Source organism: Ochotona princeps, chromosome 9, assembly GCF_030435755.1.
Source record: "Ochotona princeps isolate mOchPri1 chromosome 9, mOchPri1.hap1, whole genome shotgun sequence".
Lineage (NCBI taxonomy): Eukaryota > Metazoa > Chordata > Mammalia > Lagomorpha > Ochotonidae > Ochotona > Ochotona princeps.
In genome coordinates this window covers 62,693,839-62,713,823 of record NC_080840.1, presented here as the reverse complement: position 1 = coordinate 62,713,823, position 19,985 = coordinate 62,693,839, and the positions used below count along the sequence as shown (strand labels likewise).

General features: G+C 35.7%; 1 protein-coding gene across 2 annotated transcripts in view; it reads left to right on the top strand.

The window, feature by feature from the left end:
- The window catches only part of IL7 (interleukin 7), a 40,043-nt gene that overhangs the window by 18,180 nt on the left and 1,878 nt on the right, over positions 1-19,985 (top strand). The window contains exons 3-5 of one of the 2 annotated variants that reach the window (XM_058668758.1): positions 13,424-13,456; positions 14,547-14,627; positions 15,654-15,812. In XM_058668758.1, coding sequence (XP_058524741.1) covers positions 13,424-13,456; positions 14,547-14,627; positions 15,654-15,812 — 273 coding nt within the window. The remainder of the gene's footprint in view (positions 1-13,423; positions 13,457-14,546; positions 14,628-15,653; positions 15,813-19,985) is intronic. The other variant, XM_058668759.1, reaches the window with a different exon arrangement.

Here is a 19,985-nt window from a genome sequence, read left to right as displayed (position 1 = left end):
AAAATTGAATCTAATACTGAATCAAAAGTTATACATTATGACCACATAGGATTCATTCTGGAGTTTTAAACTTAGTTTGATATTCGGAAATCACTTAACATAGTTGTATGCATTAATAGGTTAAAGAAGAAATGTCATATGAGTAAATCAATATATGTAGAAAAGCACTCAATAAAATCCAGTGGTATTAATTATGAAGTGTGAGGAGAGGGGGAACTTACAAAAAGCCTACAGCTATTATTATACCTCATGATGAAAAATGAGGTGTTTCCCTTAAGACAGGGAAAAAAACAATTATGTACTTTCACCATTTCTGATCAGCATCAATCTGCAAGTCCTAGTTAAGGCAGCAAGACAAGAAAGGAATAGAATAAATAAAACTACCTTCATGTGTGCATTAGAAGCTTATCTTAACAGAGAATCCAAAGAAGAAATCAACAGAAGAATTCATGCAACTAATAAGAAGTTAGAGAAAAATTTAAGGACACATAGTTAATATAGAAAGGTCAGTTACTTTCGTGTACATCAACAACAAACATTGACACCGAATTTAAAATATTTAAAAACATTTACTTTTGCTGGAAAATAGGAGTAAACACTTAAATATGTCTCTGCTAAAAAAAAAGGCAATATATTTGTATGGAAAAAATTACCAAACTTCGATAAAATAAATGAAAGAATATCTAAATAAGAGGAGAGAAGTTCAATGTTTTTTAATGTGATAACTCAATGTTGTCAGATGTCTGTTCTTTTCACCCTTATCTGTAAATTCTGATCTAAATATGGCATCATTTTATAGATATCATCAACCTAATTCTAAAGTGTATATGGAATTTCAAGAGTCAGAATGACTAACACAATACTAAAGGCAAAAATAGTGTGAGAATTGATAATATATAAATTCAATGCATATTATACAAGAAAATAATCAAAACAGCATGATGCTGGTAGAATATAGAGAGCAATAGAACACAATAATAGTCAAAAATAGACCCAAGCCAACACACTTAATTCATCTCTGACAAAGGATCAAAGGCAACTCAAAGGCAATTCAATAGACAAAGGATAGTCTTTTTTAAAAAATAGTACCAGAACAACTGAACATCTACCTGCAGCATAACTCAACTGTATAAAGGTATTAAAGTTTTCATAATATCGATTCTAAATGAATTACAGCTTTATATGCAAAATGCAAAGCTACAAAACTAGTAGAAAATAACATAAAAATATCCAGATTTTAGATTGGTAACTTTTTATGCATAACATCAAATTTAATCTATTACATGAAAGGGAAAAAAAATCATTGGTAAACTGGGCTTCATTGAATAACAACTGCCACCAACTTGAGAGTTCTTGGAATGCCCAGCTCCTGTCTCTGGCCCTCAGCCTCAGATAGTGTGAGCATTTGGTGAATGAACCTACAGAGAGAAGTGCCCTCCGTTTCCCCACCCAAGTCTGTGTCCATGTATCTCTGTCTGTACCTCTATGGATTTCAAATAAAAGTAAATAACTAAAAACATAAAGAAATTCTCTAGATCATATGCCATTAGGGAGTTAAAATGAGTTAGCCTTCCACAGCTACCCAAGTGACTAAAATCCCCCCCAAAAGCTTCAATATCAAATGCTGACAAGTATGTAGAGTAACAGTATTTCTCTTTTTATTGGTGGAATTACAAAATAGTATAACCACTTTGGAAGATGATTTGGCAGTTCTTTACAATATAAACATGCCATACAATATGTGTAGCAGCCACACTCCTAGTTATTTATCCTAATGAGTTGGAAATATGTCTATACTGAAATTTGCACACTAATGTTAACAGAGGCTTTATGTAATAATAACTGCTAGAATTGAAGGGATGTGGAGACAGAAAAGTCACTGGTTGCTGTATATTCTGCTCTGAGTGAATGAATGAATACATGGAGTACAGGGTAATTCTAGGATAATAAAACTATGGTGTATAACTCCGCAATGGTAATTTTATTTATATGTGAAAAATTCATTACTGTTTACAGCACACACAAAAAAACTAATCCTAAAGTAAATACAAATTTAAATGAATAATAACGTAGCAATGTTGTCCCATCAATTGTAACAAATGTGCCCTATTCTAGTAAGACATTAAAACAGGGAAAATTCAGGTTGAAAGGAAGAGGAAAGAGGTAGTATTTGTAAACTCTGTTGTTCTGTTCAATTTTACTGGGATCCTAAAATTCAAAATAATTGTCTGAAAAAACAACATAGAATAAATTGGTATTTCTTCTAAAAATTAAAGAAAGCTAGCAACATTTATCTTATAGCTATAAAGCATCTCCAAATCCATCATCTTTCAGTATGTGCAACTAGTTTCTGGGGGAGAAGTGATTATATTTTTAATACATAGCTCTCCAGCAAGGAGGAATTTAAGACTCCAACTCTATTTCTTGAGGGATCAAGACACTAGAAAGTTTTTTTCTAGGCGAAATTTCACCAGTAGGCTGAGTTCTTCATGAGGCAAAGAATTCTCAATTGGTTTACATGGACTGACCACAATGTTAAAGATGGTTACAGGAGAGAGTTTACTCCAGAAAAGACTGTTGAGATTGGCATCACTTCTAATACAAGTTCTTGACCATTACATACTTCTTTGGAGACAATACTCTGCACAAATATAAATTAAATAACTACAAACTTTGGACCTCAGGTCTGTGTCCTGTTGGAGCTTGTTCAGATCTGAACTAGCAAGAATATTAGACTGTTTTTACTATTTTCTCTAACAGAAAGAAAAAAAACATAATCCGAAAATAATAGCTTTACTAGTTAGTCCTAATTTCTCTATATGGTATGTGAAAAGAACCCATTCTCCTTGGTCTGAATCATCTAAAGCACACATTTTTTTTCATGATTTAGTTCCTTAGGCTCAGGGATTTTCCCTTCCACAGTCTTGGGCCCCCTCATTGTTTTTCCCTCCATTGTAACGATAGTTTAGTTTCTCAACAACAGTGACAAGTCCATCATTCTGCTATTTAAGAGTATCCTGACATCGTAGGCATAGAGAATGGTATAAAGTCCAGCATTCTAGTGTCAAGCTGTATTTAATAATTTCATTGGGAGTCCATCTTCTATTCAGAAGTAGAGGTGCATATTTCAATATACCTCCACTTCATGGCATACTTGTCTCCATTATGCAGATCCTCTAAATAATTATATGTATAAATAAACTGATACATCTTCTCTATGAAATATTACTCAGTCATTAAAAAGAGTGAAATTCTACCATTTGCAAACAAATGGTCCCAACTAGAGATCATTATGCTCAGTGATATAAGTCAATTCCAGGACAAATATCATATTTTGTCTGTGATAGAATGCAATCTTCATGCAAAATACTACATCAATAGATATACAGGTAAGTATGTATAAAAAGCATACATTCTTTAACAACATGAAAGACTGGAGAAAACTTTTCTAATCTAGCAGTGTTGTAGAGCTGGTTTAATTGGAAAAATTGAATAACATGACCTTATGAATGCTTTAACTGTGTTGAAGCATATCATACCTACTTTTAACAATATTAATTCATATGGTCTTGTTACAATAAGGAAATAATATTTCATAGACTTTAACACACTCTCAATTAGAGCAACCGTGTGCATTCATGTTATTCGTGATTTAAAATGATGGAAGAGGATGGCATTAAAATCAACTAAAATTGGGAACTTAAGCCTAACAAAACATGGAGAATTAAATTAAGGAAAAGATAAATCCTTTTGCAAAAAAGAAATCATTGAAAAGTGGCAGTCAGAAAATGAGGAGGGCATTCCAAGAACTTATATGATCTTCAACATCTCCAAAAATCTCAATCCTCCAAAGGTCATACATTAGATGATACAGCGACTTGAATGGTGGTTTCCCAAAGCACATGTGCACCTGGAATCTGTGACTGTGACCACATTGGAATAAAAGATCTTTGTAGTTACCATTAACAGCCTTCAAATTCAATCACACTAGAATATATGAATCCCAAATCTAATAACAAATCTCCTTAAAAATGAAGAGCATACAAGAGACACAAAAGGAAAGACCACATGAAGACAGAAATAGAGAATGAATTTTCACAGTTACAAACACTAAAAATTGTCGGTAGCCACTAAAAGCTAGGAGAGATACACGGAACAGTTTCTTCCGTAGAGTCTCCTAGTACCTAGCACGCACCTTGAACTTGCTAGCACCTTGACTTCAGATTTCTGGCCTTTACAACTAGGAGAGAACAGATTTCTGTTCTAAGCAAACTCATTTGTTGAAATTTGTTATATTAGCTGTAATAAGTTCATGTAGATGGCTTAGGCAATACTGCACCCACACAAAGGTCTCATTAGTACTCCACTGTGGAACGTCTACAGGGGAAAGGCCAGTAAAGTACAGAAATGACACCCTGACTATGACAGCCTTCACCAAAACCAAAACATTTCCGTTCTCAATTGGGAAGAAATTCAAAGGTAAAGTGACCATTTGTTCTTTATGGGAGTCAGATCACCTTAGTAACCATTCTACAAATGTAAGTATACATTTACAGATCTAGCTATATCTACAATTAAGAAGAGCAGAGTGTTGAAAAGGAGGAAGGCTGTGCATTTATAGGGACAGGAGATACAAGGAAAATCTCTGCACAAAATGGAACTGATAGAACAAAGGAGGTAAACTGCCTACTGTATAAAAAATAGATGCCAGGATTGCCAATAAGTTAGATGTTGGCAAAGTGACTGATTTTAAATAAAGAACAGTAGTTTGGGAATTCTTTGTTTTACCTGGGTCCACCCCACTTAAGCTCATCAAAATTTTTCAACATATTCAGTCTAGTACATGGGTTCTCATGCTGTTTCATTCATAAAATACAAATGTGTTTTACAATTGAAATGAATACATAAAGCTCAGGTAGATATTAAGGTACTTTGGTGACTACAAAACTCACAAGACACATTTGTTACTTGTGTTTTAAATTTCCTCTTTTAAGATAACGATTAATGATTAACCTTAAGAAAAATGACTAAAGTCTGCTAAAATGATCCACATGCAAAAATTGGTATGTCTACAATCAATTTTTCTTGATCTCTAAAATCTTCATTCCTTAGCAGTTCCATTAATTAAACATTTATTAAACATCTACTTAAAAATTATATTCTCCACTCTCCTGATACTCCAGTGACTAAGGGAAGAGTTAGAACTTTTAATAGGAAATTGAATCATGGGCAGGTCTTAGATGACAGAAATGAAAAGGAATACTATGTCATTTTTTAAAGTGCTTTATAATCCCGGATTTTCAAAAATAATTTTGTACATAGTTTTGAAATTCCTGTCGGTGATGGCATACAAGTTGTCAAATAATGAACATGATTCACAAAGGTAAAGTCTACCAGACTGGCTTCCAGTCCTGTGACATTCAGTTTTGCAAGAGTCAGACACTTTGACCCTTCAATTTAAAAAATGCTCATAATTACAATTAAATAAAGTTTGAGGAAAGCAACTATCTTGATTTGGAAGTTTAGAAACTACACGTAAAACTCAGCAGTCCTTGTGGACTGAGTTTAGAACGAGATTTGAAACAGAAAATTTAGGTGTTGTCAGGTCTTGGAAGGCTTTGCACACCACCTGAGGAATGAAACTTGATTTTACAGGATTATGTAATAGGGAGCCATCGAAGGTTTCCTAACTTTAGAGTGATAGAATTAGATCTAAATGATGGCTATAAAATAAATTGGAAATAGGAAGCATTCAGAAATACAGATTTTGGCTTTCATAGTTTAACATAAGTGCTGTTGACTTAAAAAAAATGGTAAAATTTACAGATGTCCTTTGAAACTTTAGCAGAATACAATTAGTGATATTGTCACTTAATCAGCAATTTTTTATTATATAAAGTGACACTGGAAAATTTGAAGATTGGCAAAAAGCTCTTCTAAGAATAAGTAAATAGAAAGCAGTAAATATGAAGGAAGTTCTTTAAGTTTCCCAAAAAGAGTGATGCAATTACAAGGTTCCAAGAACCTGGGAAGGAAAAGAAGAAGCCTTTCTAAGCTGGGGCAATGAGATGATTACTAAACTATCTTATGATTACAAGGTCTGTCCTTGTGAGGAAGGAAGGCCCCTCAGAACTCTCATTTTTACTGGTGATGTCTACTGTTTTTTTTTTTTTTTTAATCTATTTTATTGTGTTGTTGACAATCTTTACATAGTTAATTACAGTTAAAGAAAGAAAAAGAAAAAAAGGTTCAGGGGGATAGGGAAGTGGGTAATACTATTATGTCCATATTGTTTCCATCATGTATCTGAGGTAGAGGGGGATATTGAGGGAGAAGCCCCACCTGTTTTCCCGCCCACCCTGAGTCCCGGATGTGGAGCATGCTCTGAGATATGTGCTCAAGTGGTGTTAATAGTTCTCCAGTTATGAATCGCTGCCAGTTTCGCTCGATGAGGTCGTCCACTGATTGATATGGTCCATCATAAAGTCTCCGTTTGCCCCGTATTTTGCTGCCAACATATAGCTGAGATGAATGATTGATATGCTCTGTCTTCTGTCTTTTCTTGATTAGAGTTCTGAGTCCAGCAGTTCGATTGGGGAGATCTCCAAAGAAACTTTGAGGTATTCCCAGATTAGTTTCTTGTATGTTCTAGCAAGCACAGGGCCCAGCACAGTCCATCACCCCGATCAGCTGGTGGTTGCAATTGCTGGGTTGGTTCTGTTTTCAGTCCCGAGTTGCACTGGAACCAATGGGTGTTGCAGTCCAGTCTGGTTCTGCCCAGCATGTACTCGGCCCTCACACAAACCAGTGGGAGCTGCAGCCTAGTCGGGGCGACCCACAATAACCCCCACCAGGCCCGCCCCCTACCCTGGTTTGCCAGTATGTGTAGCAGAAGACCAGTCTGTCTCCCATCCCATTTGGCTCTGGCACTTGTCAATGGGTATTAAAGCTTAGTTCTATCTAACCAACTCAACCATCCAGCCCTCACGGGTGTTGTTGAGTGCCTCTCTATCTAACCATCCCAGCCCCTGTCCTAGTTTTCATGCCCTCCCATGGGAATAGTGACCCAAGAAGGGGGAACCCACTTCTATCCTCCCAGGTCTCTCTGTCCCGGTTTATGCACTCTTTAGGTGGTTCTGTGATTTGGCTTGACCAGAATTAGTCCCCAGTGCCAGCTTCTGCGGCTATGCCCAAACATCCCTCACCCACTCTAATTTATGCTTGCACCAACAGGGATAATCAGCCCAGCCTGGCTTTTCCCTGATCTAGTCCACATGCAGCGCACAGGTGTTGTAGCCTTGCATAGTCTAGTCTGTCTCTATCCCAGCCCACGCTCTCCATTGGGAGTAGCTTTCCGGCAAGGGGACCAGCCCCTTAATGGAGGAGCCTGGGCAACTCCTCTGGCAGGACACAGTCCCTGCAGGTTAGCCAAGAAGCATGATAGGAAACAGTCCAGAATAGGCCATGGAAAGTTTCCCACTGGCACACATTCAGCATGGGTCAGGAGCAGACCAGGCTGAATCAGTTCATGTCACCCACTGGCAAATCCGATCGTCAGATCAGAGTGTGGGATGAGCCGGGTTTGGTCGCACAGGGGAGATGTCTACTGTTATAACTTCCTCTGCTTATACTTATTTCAGTCTTCTATTAAAGCAGTACATTCATCTTGAAGGCTGGAGCATAGCAGAATGTCCAGAACTCTCATGGTTAAGTAACAACCCAGTGAAAGTTATCACAGTAATAATTATGTGTCAGCATTAGCTATTGTAACCTTTATTAAGTCTGGTTTTCCTAGCCTGTGTATGTGAAGTTAAATCTCAGATAACCTTTAAGGCAATGTAGATCACCTAATGATATTTGTACTTAAGTTATTTTCACATTAATGATAATTATTTAGTCAGGTTTTAATTCAAAAACTATTACTACAGTTCAGGATTTCAATGTTACTTATAGAAAAGGAAAGTTTCTATGAACCGTGAAGATTACAGATAAACTCTACTCTGCAAGTAAGTGACTTATTGTGTACCTGTTTATGTGATGAACTCATGGAGCCATTATTAAAATTGAGCCTGTATCTGCTACTTGCTGGCTAGTAGACACTGGGAAAATTACTCAAACTTTCTTTGCATTCACATGATGATTCCTAAATGTAAATAAAACTAGTACCCATATTTGTTGGTTATCATAAAGACTAAATGAGTTAACAAAAGGGGGCTTCCAAAAATCCATAAAAATACATAGTATATTTTAATAACATTTTCAATGAACTTTTTTGAAACATCCTTCTGCATTAAAAGCTAATAGAAAGTAACCAGAATAAAAGCATTTAGCAAATATAAGTTCTTATAATATTGGTAGTTTGTCACCAGAATATTTTTAACAATTTTACATTTACTTGAGAAACAGAGAGAGAGAGCACTCCCATTTGTTGGTTCATTCTCCAAATGGCGTCAATGGCTAGCTCTGAGTCAGCTCAAAGCTGGGAGCTAGAAAGCATCCTTGCCTACCACAGGGCTGGCAAGAACCTAAGTAATTGAATCATATTCTTCTGCATTCCCAGTCACATTAGTAGGAAGATAGCTCAGAAGAAGAATAGCCAGGCCTCAAACCCAAGTTCAGATGCGACGTTGGTATTACAATCGGTGATTTCACCTGTTGTGTCAAATGCTGGCTCTGCTCATCACCAATATAAATTATTAAAATATTTTACTTTATTTATTTTATTGTAATTTGCAATTCTTTTATGTACCATGGAAACAGGCAATAAAAAAAAAGCATTCTATTTACCTGTTAAATAAGCAGCACACTGACAATAAATTGTGTAACAAAGTCTTCATTTGCTCTATTCCTGGTCACAGGAAAGACTGAAAAAATAATGTAACCACATTTTAGAGACTCAGAATTTGCCTTAATCAATTACAGTCATTAGTCAATAGCAGGATATATTCACCTCAAAGTCTTCTCATAAAATTTAGCAAGAAACAAAAGTTAGATATTAAATGACTATATTATATATATCTTATTGACATATAAAAATAAAATTTTTATTCATGTTAAAACAAATAACAGTTACTATTTTCCACCTTAGTTACTCTAACAATGCTGGACTTGGAAGCAAGACAAAAGATAAAGAATTTGATAGGGATCTGCTGTTTTAGTCTGCAAATATTTGATCCCTCTTACCTCCTCCAAACTTGTCCAGTGAGAAAGATCTCCAATCAGTAAAAAGAAAAAGAATCCAAGATATTAGGCAGAATAAACATAGCTGAGTTTACAAATATTTGTATGTGGGTTTTAACATATTGTTTCTTTGGTAGAAAATGTAGAAGATGCTTTTTAGGTTTAGAGTTGATTATAGCTCATTTTATACTGGTTAGTTCAAACTGAATAATGCCTGTTCATTATTGCCTACTTAGAGCGAATATTTTCATTTACATGAACTCTACCCAGTTGTATATTTCCAGGGGAGACTTAATTCATGCAAATGTAGCCTTTCTTTGGATCCTTCCATCTTTGCTTCTTATCACATAATTTATACCTTCCATCTAATTTGTTCCCTGGGGAAGCCAGATAAGCATCACACTCAGACATGCATTATGGATGCTTCTCAATCAAATACTAATTATCATAAGCAGGGAAGAGATCATGTCATATCTCAGCAACTTTGCATCAGTTACCACTCATTATCGTTATGCATGCAGAATTAATTTCTTATCTATACATTTGGAAAACACAATCCATTTTCTGCCTGTACTGCTAATTATTATTATCTTGAATTGCATTTCCAATACCACAACCAAACTGGATTATATCAGCACAGTGTCTTTGTTCTGCATTTTCTTAGTTTTGGCATTTTCCACTTCACACAGGCACAATTGTACAATTTCAAATAAAGTTCAGATTCTACTTTGGTCTAAGCGTAAAACCAGCCAAAAATAACAGTTTTTCGTAATACTTTCTTTGTCTATACTAAGGTAGATGTTACTTTATATTTTATGTGTAAAAAAAGTAAGTATACATTTACAACCAATATTTCAAAGTAAACATGTGATTAAGCAAATAAAAATTATTGCAAGTCCTATTATAGACACATGTTTAAAGATTTAGAAAGGAATATGAACCCTTACATTTTTGGAGTAGAACTTAAATTCTCGGCTCTTTTTTCAAGCTCTGTTGATGGACACTTTGAATCAAGCCTAATTTACTTGTTAAGTCAGCATCATAGGAAAAACATGCGTGTGTAATTGAGCAAACCTGCATTTGCATGTTGGCTTTCTCAGTTACTATTCTGTGAATCTACCTCGTCTGGAACTGAGTTGTGAAGTCTAATGGTAATGGTGACAAGAGTTAGAAATTGTTTTTACTGTCAATCATTCTAGCAAGGAGAGTTTCTAAGAAAGGAAATGTGACAGGTTTTGTTTTTACGAAGAGGAGTCAGTATCTCTCCCTTTTGTGAGACACATGCTACGATTAAGTGTTCTAAACATCTCAATTAAGACAGGGCAAGAGCTGCTCTAAATGTTATGGGTAAACTCCCCCTGAGTAATACATAAATAATAAACAAATCCTTAAGCTAGAAGAACAAGGTAGAAATGGTGGCGTTTGACTTACAAAACTAGTTCATAAAAGTACAAAACCTCCCCTCTCTTGCTTTGCACGCTTAGGAGAAAGCAATGTGCAATCTTGTAAAGGCAATCAAGAACGTTGAGGAGAGGCTGGCTCACAGGATGAGAAATCGGGGCCTACTCTCAGCTGCTATGTGAATGAGACATCATGGGAATTGACTCTAGTCCCAGCCAAGCTAGATGACTAAACACAAGGCCACCATTTTGACCACATGCCTATGAAGATGCAGATTCAGAAACTCCCAGTTAAGCAGTCCCTAACTTCGTGACCTAAAGAAAATACACAATGGTAATTTTTACCATTTTAAACTACCTTTTGTGGTCATTTAGTTCATGTTTACTTTTTGCTTATTTATTTATTTGAAAGACAGAGTTACAGAGAAAGAAGGAAAGGGGGAGAGCGAGTGAGAGATGTTTCATTCACCGACTCATTCCTCACATGTCTACAGCATCTGGGGTTGGACCCAGCCAAAACAGCGGGAAAAACTTCAGCCATGTCTCCCACATAGGTAGCAAGGACTTACATAACTAAGTCATCCAGATGTCTTAACAGGAAGCTGCACTGGAAGTAGAGATGAAACTTGATCCTAGGCCTTCTGATAGCGGATAGGAGTGTCCCAAGCAGTATTACTATGACCACCAACTTTTGTGGTAGCTTATTACATAATAAGAGATAATGGACACCTATACCAAAAACTTATTGTCACTATATGGACAGTAAAACATACAAGAGGTTAAATTCCGATGGGCAAGGGGATTTCTAGCCTCTACTTAATGTGTAATCTGCTAACATCTACTACTACAGCAAATCTTCTGGTGAAACTCAACATTAACGGTCCAAGGAGCATACTTTCTGTAGTAGCCTCAGAAGCAACCCTCCAAAGTTATCAAATTCTAATGCCAGAAAGTTCATAAGGTAGAAGAGTCTTTGCTGGTGGATTGAATGAAGGACTTTGATATGGTGAGGTCTGCTGGGTCATCCAGGTGGGCCCAAATCACACTATCAGGATTCTTTTGAAAGTAAGGCAGAAATTTGACATGCAGGCAATGAAGGCACTGTATAAAGGTGGAGGCAAAAAAAGGTTGGAGCCATGTGGCCACAAGCCAAGAGATATGAAGAAATTCTGGCACCTGCCAGAAGGCAAAAGAGGCAAACAGTGGATCCTCTGCCAGAGCCTGACTCTGGATGTCTGGCCAAAAAATATGTGAGACAATAGCTTTCTATTATTTCATGGCACTTAGTTATTGGTAACTTACTTACATCAACTCTGCAAACCTCACATATCCTCCTATGTATTGGATTGTAATTCTGAATGTTGGCTAAACAATACCAGAACCTACTTTCGCATTCAAAAAGAAATAATAACCAGAAGATCAAATAATAGGAAACATCATACATTGACAAAATATATGAACATATAAACATAAATAAACAAAAAGAAGTATTTCGGTCAAAAAATAAATCATCTATGAAAGAAGTAGAATAGTTATCAAAAATGTCTCTTAACACTAACAAGCTAGTCAAAAGATCTAAAATCAATACAGTACAGGGCAAGCACTTGGCAGGTAGGTGATGGCTCAAGTAATTCATCTCCACTAGCGCTGTGGGAAATCCGGACAGAATTCTGAGCCTCCAGCTTTAGCCAGACCCATCCACAGATGTCATAGGAATTCAGAAAGTAAACCAACAGATGGGAGTTCTCTTTGTATCTGTCTATTCTTCTCTTTTCTTTTTTTTTTTCTTTCTTTCCTCTCTGCTTTCCAACAAGTCAAATTAATTAATTAATCAAAGGCAGGCTTACCAAAGGTGTGATGTAGAAAATTACATGAAATTCTAAAGAAAAAAATATGTGAAATAAAGTGAAACAGATGATCTTTTCAGATAATTAGTATTTCTAAATAAGAAACCTTAAATGTAATGACAAAAATTCATAGGAGAAACTTCTACGTATTAGAAGGATGTTGTATGCAATGCCACAGTTCACAGTTACATGATATGAGGTTTCATTCTGTGATTTCTCCATATTAATGTTAAAGAAAATCTTTACACATATCAAGGTGTCTTTAAGAAATTATTATGGTGATCTTAGTCAATTCTGTTCCTTGTTAAATTAAGAGAGAGCTATATAAGTGACTTTTTGACTTCTGAATTCTCTAATTCCTTCTCTGAATTCCTCTTACGATAGAATTTCAGTGAAAACTTCAGAAAACAGTTGTAGCTGACATCCATGTAGATCTATGCTAAATATATTCATAAAATATACAAATGTTAGCTCATTAGTAATTGCGATCTCTAAGAGTTTACATTTTAAGAACATAATAAATCCTTATATTCTGTATCACTCAAATATTTGGAAAATAAACCAACTTGTATAGTGTGTATAAAACGAATATTTTTGGTGCAGTGTGAGATATGCAGATTTTCTGGTCATTTATCTGCCTTCATTTTTGAAATATTGAATAGCAAAAAATAAATATTCTATGTTTGACCAAAGAAAAATTTATGATCTATAGGAGTCAATGGGAAACTAGCTTAATTAGCCACATGTCAATCCTCTGGTATTTTTTTCAGAGTGTGGATTGTGGAAACATGAAAATAGTTATAAAAGTGATATAATTTGTACCTGAAATGTTTACATTATGGTTCAGATGGTTGATGCTACAAAGCTTGTTTCCAAAAGCATACTTTTCAAAGATAAGAAGTGATACAAATGTGTCCAAGGGATGTTGTGTCCATCAATTATAGCAAATGACACAAGAAACCAGGACTGTGTTTTCTTATCTTTGTTTCTACATAGGGTTTGGCAGAAGACCTTGCACATTGGCCTTTAGTAAGTATTGAATGGTTAAATGAATATGTATTCAGACACCACCTTCTGCAGGTAAAACAGATAACATATGCATTTGAAGGTGAGAATGAATGTAGAAATCATTTACACATGTCACTAGTGATGAGTAATACATACTTTCCTGAGAGGCAAATACAGCATAGACACTCGTGACTAAATCTTGCCATCGCTCCATTTTATCCTGCTTTTATGATGACTTCATAGACTATGCTTGCTCAAAAGCCTTCTAGAAGCTCTGATAGCTTGGAATTGCTAATTTACTGGAAAGAACTAATCCAAAAGTGTATATAATGTGACTTCTTAGGAAGTTCTTTCTTCTTGTATGTGAACTATGCACTGTCTTCATCACCTCCCCACCTTCTTACACTACGTTACTTAGAAGACATGAATGAGCATACAGTAATCTTCCGTTCTACTTTTGTGTTTACAATATCTATACATTCAGTCTCATTATATTCAGTAAATTTCTGCCTCAACAATACAAGAGAAAATGAGACAAAATGAAGTTTGTGAAGGCCACTGTTATGCATAATTTAAACATTTTATACTACATTAAACTTCTTTTAGTTACATGCTTCATAAAAACAAAATGGATTGTTCAGGATGTCAAAAAAAATGAATCTTAACTTTAGCTCTGTCAAGGTTGCATTCCTTAACTCTAATTTCAATGTCATTTTTTAAGGTAATTTCTCTTCCTTGTTTTATGATGGCAGGACATTGAATGGAATAAATACAATTTAATTCCACAATTTAAAAGTTTACAGTATAATGTCCACATAATAGCTATGATCTCTAACACTGGTATGTTTATAATTCTATATAAGACAATTATTTTCCTGAAGTCTGAGATTAAATTATAAAGTCTGGGATATGCTCTCAGTATATAAGGGACTAAATATATACTTGCTTATTATTCAAAATTTAAAAAAACTATTCTTCATGCCTAATCAGCAAAGCCTGGAAAAATTATCTGCATTAAAATACACATAACACCAGATATTGTAAGATTGCTATTTTTATAACTAGAAAAGCCCTCAGTTTTAACCATATTATTTTATATTATTTATTACAGGACAGAATGATAGAAATTGGTAGCAATTGCCTGAATAATGAATCTAACTTTTTTAAAAAACATTCATGTGATGATAATAAGGTAATGATAACTGGAGTTTGTCATTCAAACTTGGTTTTATTTAAGCTTTTTGTCTATGTTAGATAATTATTTATATTATTAACATTCTTTCGGTTCTTACAAAATAATTCCCTTTGATCTATTAAGTTTTTCAATGTGTAGCATCTTCTTTAATACTTTTATATTACAAACAGCTCTATCTTTGTTAGTTTTTTCTGTATTGCTAATGTTTTTCACAATCATCAGAACTACTGAATCCAATGACACATATATTTCTTATTTGTAAGCTTCTTATGTAGGAAAAGAGTTGCTAAAATGATTGTTTTCATGCCTAAAAATGTGAGTAATTGGTATAATTTAGCTGCAGTGTTTCGAAATTTTTTCTTTCAATATTTACTTAGTTTAGGTTACTATCATGTCTAGTCAGTATATCATTATAATTTACAAAACTTCCAAAAGTTTGTATAATTTCTACCTATGAAAAGTAGCGCACTTTTTGATATTTTCTTTGAAACTCAGATTTACTGAGTTTATCTCTTGGTATCTCAGAGTATAACCAGATTATTTTTTTTCTTACTATTAATACTGAGAAAACACATGCTTTAAATGACAATGACCCTATGCTTTCCTAACATCACTCATTTATCCAAAGTTCAATATTTTCAAAAATAGTAAGAAAAGCCATACTTACCTTTCATCATTATTGTTTCTAGAAATCTTCTTTGGTTATCCCATTGAAACCAGAATGATCCTGTAGATGTCATATATTAGTCCATAAATGATAAGGTCACACTTTTAATAAAGAAAAGAGACTTTAAGAGTGAGCTAAGCATTAAGCCAAGCTGTAGTCACTTCATGCTGCCACCTGGGAACTGTCCAGTTTCAGTTGCATTGCTTGTCAGTCACATGATAAACTGGAAAAGAAAACTGGGTTGGAGGCGGGGTATTACAGAGCAATACCACTCCAGCTGTAGGCTTTTTAAGGAAGCTCATCGTTTGTCAATACTTTATTTGAACCAGAGCCCTTGTTCCTTTCTATTACAATAGGAAGCTGCTTTTCTAGAACGTGCTGCTCGTAAGTTGGATCAATTTCACAACATGAGTATCTCGGATCAAGCTCATAATACCAGTATCAATGAGGATTTCCAAAACCACTTAAAAATAGTATCAAAAGGCACATTAACTGTGGTGAACTGCCCTGGTAAGGTAAGCTAAGGAATATTTACTTTGAACAAAAACTTCTATCATTCTCTGATGATCATGCTAATTAACATAGAATTTTAAATGCTTATTGTACCTTAAGGTTGAGATATATTTATTCAACTCTAGGGGAAAAAAAGTCAAAATTAGAAAGTACCTCTCCAAGGTACTAGGGTGAATTCACTCCATCCGAGGCTAACGTGAATTAAGGGTTTGTGAATGGGGACAGTGAAAAAACAAATGTACAAATAGTTCATTGCTATAATTTATTCCAGGAATACAGTGGTGGTAAAATGTGGTGGGGAAGTTTTACATTTTATAAAGATTTGCTTATTTATTTGAAAATCAGTCATAGAAAGAGAGGAAGGGAGGGAAGTGAGAGAGGAGTAAGGGAGACTTACTGCTTTATCTGCTTGAGGACAATCAGCCTGAGCCTGATAGCCTTCATCTGACAAGCTTATTTCTAATTTTGTGCCTTTACTTGCATTGTTGGTTCCTTAAGGCACAGCTCAAGATTCCTAAAGAGTTCATAGTTTAATCTAATGGTCCTATTCCTATTTACAGTAATTCCAAAGTGCTGTCTAACTCAGGAATAACAGATTTTCCTGTCGTACATACAGTTGAGTAGTAGTAACTGTTGGCAATAACATGCTGACTGTACGCCTCAGTCTTGAGCTCACCTGAAGAGAGGGCAGAAAGCCTAAGTGACAGCATGCTTTGCATAGGCAGAGGTAAGAGCTGTACATAGGTTCTGTACTTGAAGATCCCTCTTTCATATATTGAACATTGCATAGATTACTCTATTCTTAAAACAACTAATTATAAAGGGAAATCAATAAATCTTGAAACTATATTTCAACATTAACAAATTTGACCATTCACTTTTTGAAATAAAAAGGCAGGATATTAAGGATAGCTGTACAGGGTTTTCTTAATGGGTTAGGTATGCTATAAGCTTTTTTGCTGTTTCATTTGATTTTGCTTCTGTGGAGTGAAGCTAAATAAAAAAAATGGCTAGGCTTTAATAATTTAATGTTAATTTTTTGCATGTTCATTTAAATTTGAATATTTTAGATGCATCAAAATTATGTGAAAATCCACAATTATAATCATTGGGAAGAACAGTAAAGGATTAATTCTTACTATTACAAGTGTGATGTGTTTTTTTGTTTTTTTTTTTAATATTTTATTGTTATTGGAAAGCCGGATATACAGAGAGGAGGAGAGACAGAGAGGAAGATCTTCCATCCGATGTTTCACTCCCCAAGTGAGCTGCAACGGGCCGGTACTGCGCCGATCTGATGCCGGGACCAGGAACCTCTTCCGGGTCTCCCACGCGGGTGCAGGGTCCCAAAGCTTTGGGCCGTCCTCTCCTGCTTTTCCCAGGCCACAAGCAGGGAGCTGGATGGGAAGTGGAGCTGCCGGGATTAGAACCGGCGCCCATATGGGATCCCGGGGCTTTCAAGGCGAGGACTTTAGCCGCTAGGCCACGCCGCCGGGCCCAAGTGTGATGTGTTTTTAAGATTATAGAAATAAAACTACCATCCCAGGTAGAGCCCAATTAACAAAGAGTTTAGTGAAAGTAATTGTGTACTTTTATTTATAGTTCATCAGTTTTCACACAACTTAAATTCCTTACTATTTCTGATAAATTCTTTTTTCTATGGTTGTTTTGAAAATATCTATTTTAATATCAGTAAGCAGAGATGGAAAATTCCTCTTAAAAATAAATTCCATTTAACTCTATTTTTAGAAAGTCACTATTTTGAAATGAAAACAATGAGAGTATTATATTTAAAAATCAATAACACAGTATCAATAGATAATAGGCAAAGACACTAAGAAAACATGAGGAAAAAAAAGTTAGAAAACAAGTGCCTGGCAAGAAAAAGTGTTAATTTGACAAAAACGGATAATAAGGATCTATATTATGCCTATTGGTATAAAATACACAGGATTGATTTTACATAATAGTTTGAATATTCTGTTTTGTGTGTGTATATATATATATATATATATATATATATATACATACTTTTGTTAACTAGTACACTACATAGCAAAATGGAAAATTTTTTAAAAGATTTATTTATTTAATAGAAAGGCAAAGTTACAGAGACAAAAGGAGAGACACAGAGAGAGATTTTCCATCCACTAATTCACTGTCCAAATGACAGTAATGTCCAGACCAAAGCTAGGTGGCAAGAGCCTCTTCCAGACCAAGGCTAGGTGGGTGCAGGAGCCTAAAGCCTCAAGCCATCGTCCACTGCTTTCTCAGGCTATAATCAAGGAGCTGAACTGAAAGTGGAACAAGTGGGCCCAGAGCAATAATCTAGCAGCTAAAGTCCTCGCCTTGAATGCACTGGGATCCCATATGGGTGCTGGTTCTAATCCTGGCCGCCCTGCTTTCCATCCAAGTCCATGCCTGTGGCCTAGCAATGCAGTTGAGGACGGCCCAAAGCTTTGGAACCCTGCACCCTCGTGGGAGACCTGGAAGAGGTTCCGGGCTCCTGGCTTTGGATTGGCTCAACTACGGCAGTTGCGGCTGCTTGGGATGTGAATCAACAGACAGAAGATCTTCCTCTCTGTCTCTCTTCTCCGTATATCTGACTTTCAATAAAAGTAAATAACTCTTTAAGGAAAAAAACTTGCAGCAACCAGATTCCAATTGGCACCATATGGAATGCTGATACCACAAGTGGAGACTTGCCATGTCATACCCCCAAGCTGACCTCTGGCAAAATGGAAAACATTTATGAGTATATAAGATAGAATATATAGGGCCAGGCGGCGTGGCCTAGCGGCTAAAGCCCTCACCTTGAATGTCCGGGGATCCCATATGGGCGCCGGTTCTAATCCCGGCAGCTCCACTTCCCATCCAGCTCCCTGCTTGTGGCTCTGGAAAGCAGTTGAGGATGGCCCAAGGCTTTGGGACCCTGCACCCACGTGGGAGACCTGGAAGAGGTTCCAGGTTCCCGGCTTCAGATCAGCGTGCACCGGCTGTTGCGCTCACTTGGGGAGTGAATCATTGGGCAGAAGATCTTCCTCTCTGTCTCTCCTCCTCTCTGTATATCCACCTTTCCAATAAAATAAATAAATCTTTAAAAAAAAAGATAGAATATATAAAGAAAAATGTGATTAGAGTGGGACATGAGAAATGAACATAGCTGATCCATATGAGGGTTAAGTTCCTTGGTATTTCTATAATTATGACCATGGTGTTTGGTCAATAGATTACAGAAACATGAGTATGTGTTTCATACTCCTAGAGAAACAGGGTGAACCATATCCTGGGACTCAGGAAACCCCAGCAATTCCACCTGAAATGGAAGAAAGGAAATACATATATGAGCTTAAAGCAAGATGAGCAGTTTGTCTCTTGGCATTCAGCTCTTGGTAAACTGGTCTCATTGCCTCCTAATGACTGCAAAATTTACAGACTCATATCCCTTGTCTAAAATGACATAATACATGCCTAGTCCACACAATCCTGCCGTACACTTTAAATCATCTCTTGGTTACTTTCACTACCTAATAAAATGCAATGATTATAGAAATGTTTGTTGTTCTGTATTATTTAGGAAATAATACTAACTAAAAAATCTGCATGTGTTCAGTATAGATATAATTTTCACGATTATTTTTGATCTGTGATTGACTGAAACCATGCCTGTGAAAACTTTATTTAAATACACTTAATAAGCAAACTTCACTTAAAAAATCCAAATGCGTTTACTTAAATTTAAAATATTTCTTCATATTCACCTTTGAAATCTGTTGTCTAATCTTTGCAATGTCATTTAAAAGGTATGTGCTAGTGTTACTAAGTATACAAGTGATCAGAATTTATGAGTAAACAGATGAGCTCACAATATACTCACTGCAGTTACTTGACCTGTGATCTTGGCAGCTTATTATTCTCTTTGCAAAATGGGATGAAATCAAGTTCATATGGTTTTTAAGCTGATAAGATGTAGCAGCATTTGTAAACCCTGGAACATAAAGCGTGATCTGGAAAACAGGCAATAACTGGTCCTTATCTAAGTGAATAATTACTTTAGCTGTACTAATTTCCCTTCTTGGGGTCAAAGGGCTCAAAGGGATATAACAGTCTATGCACAACTATTCTCTTAGGAACAGGAACGCCCATTCCTTATAAGATAACTGTTTCCCCAGTTT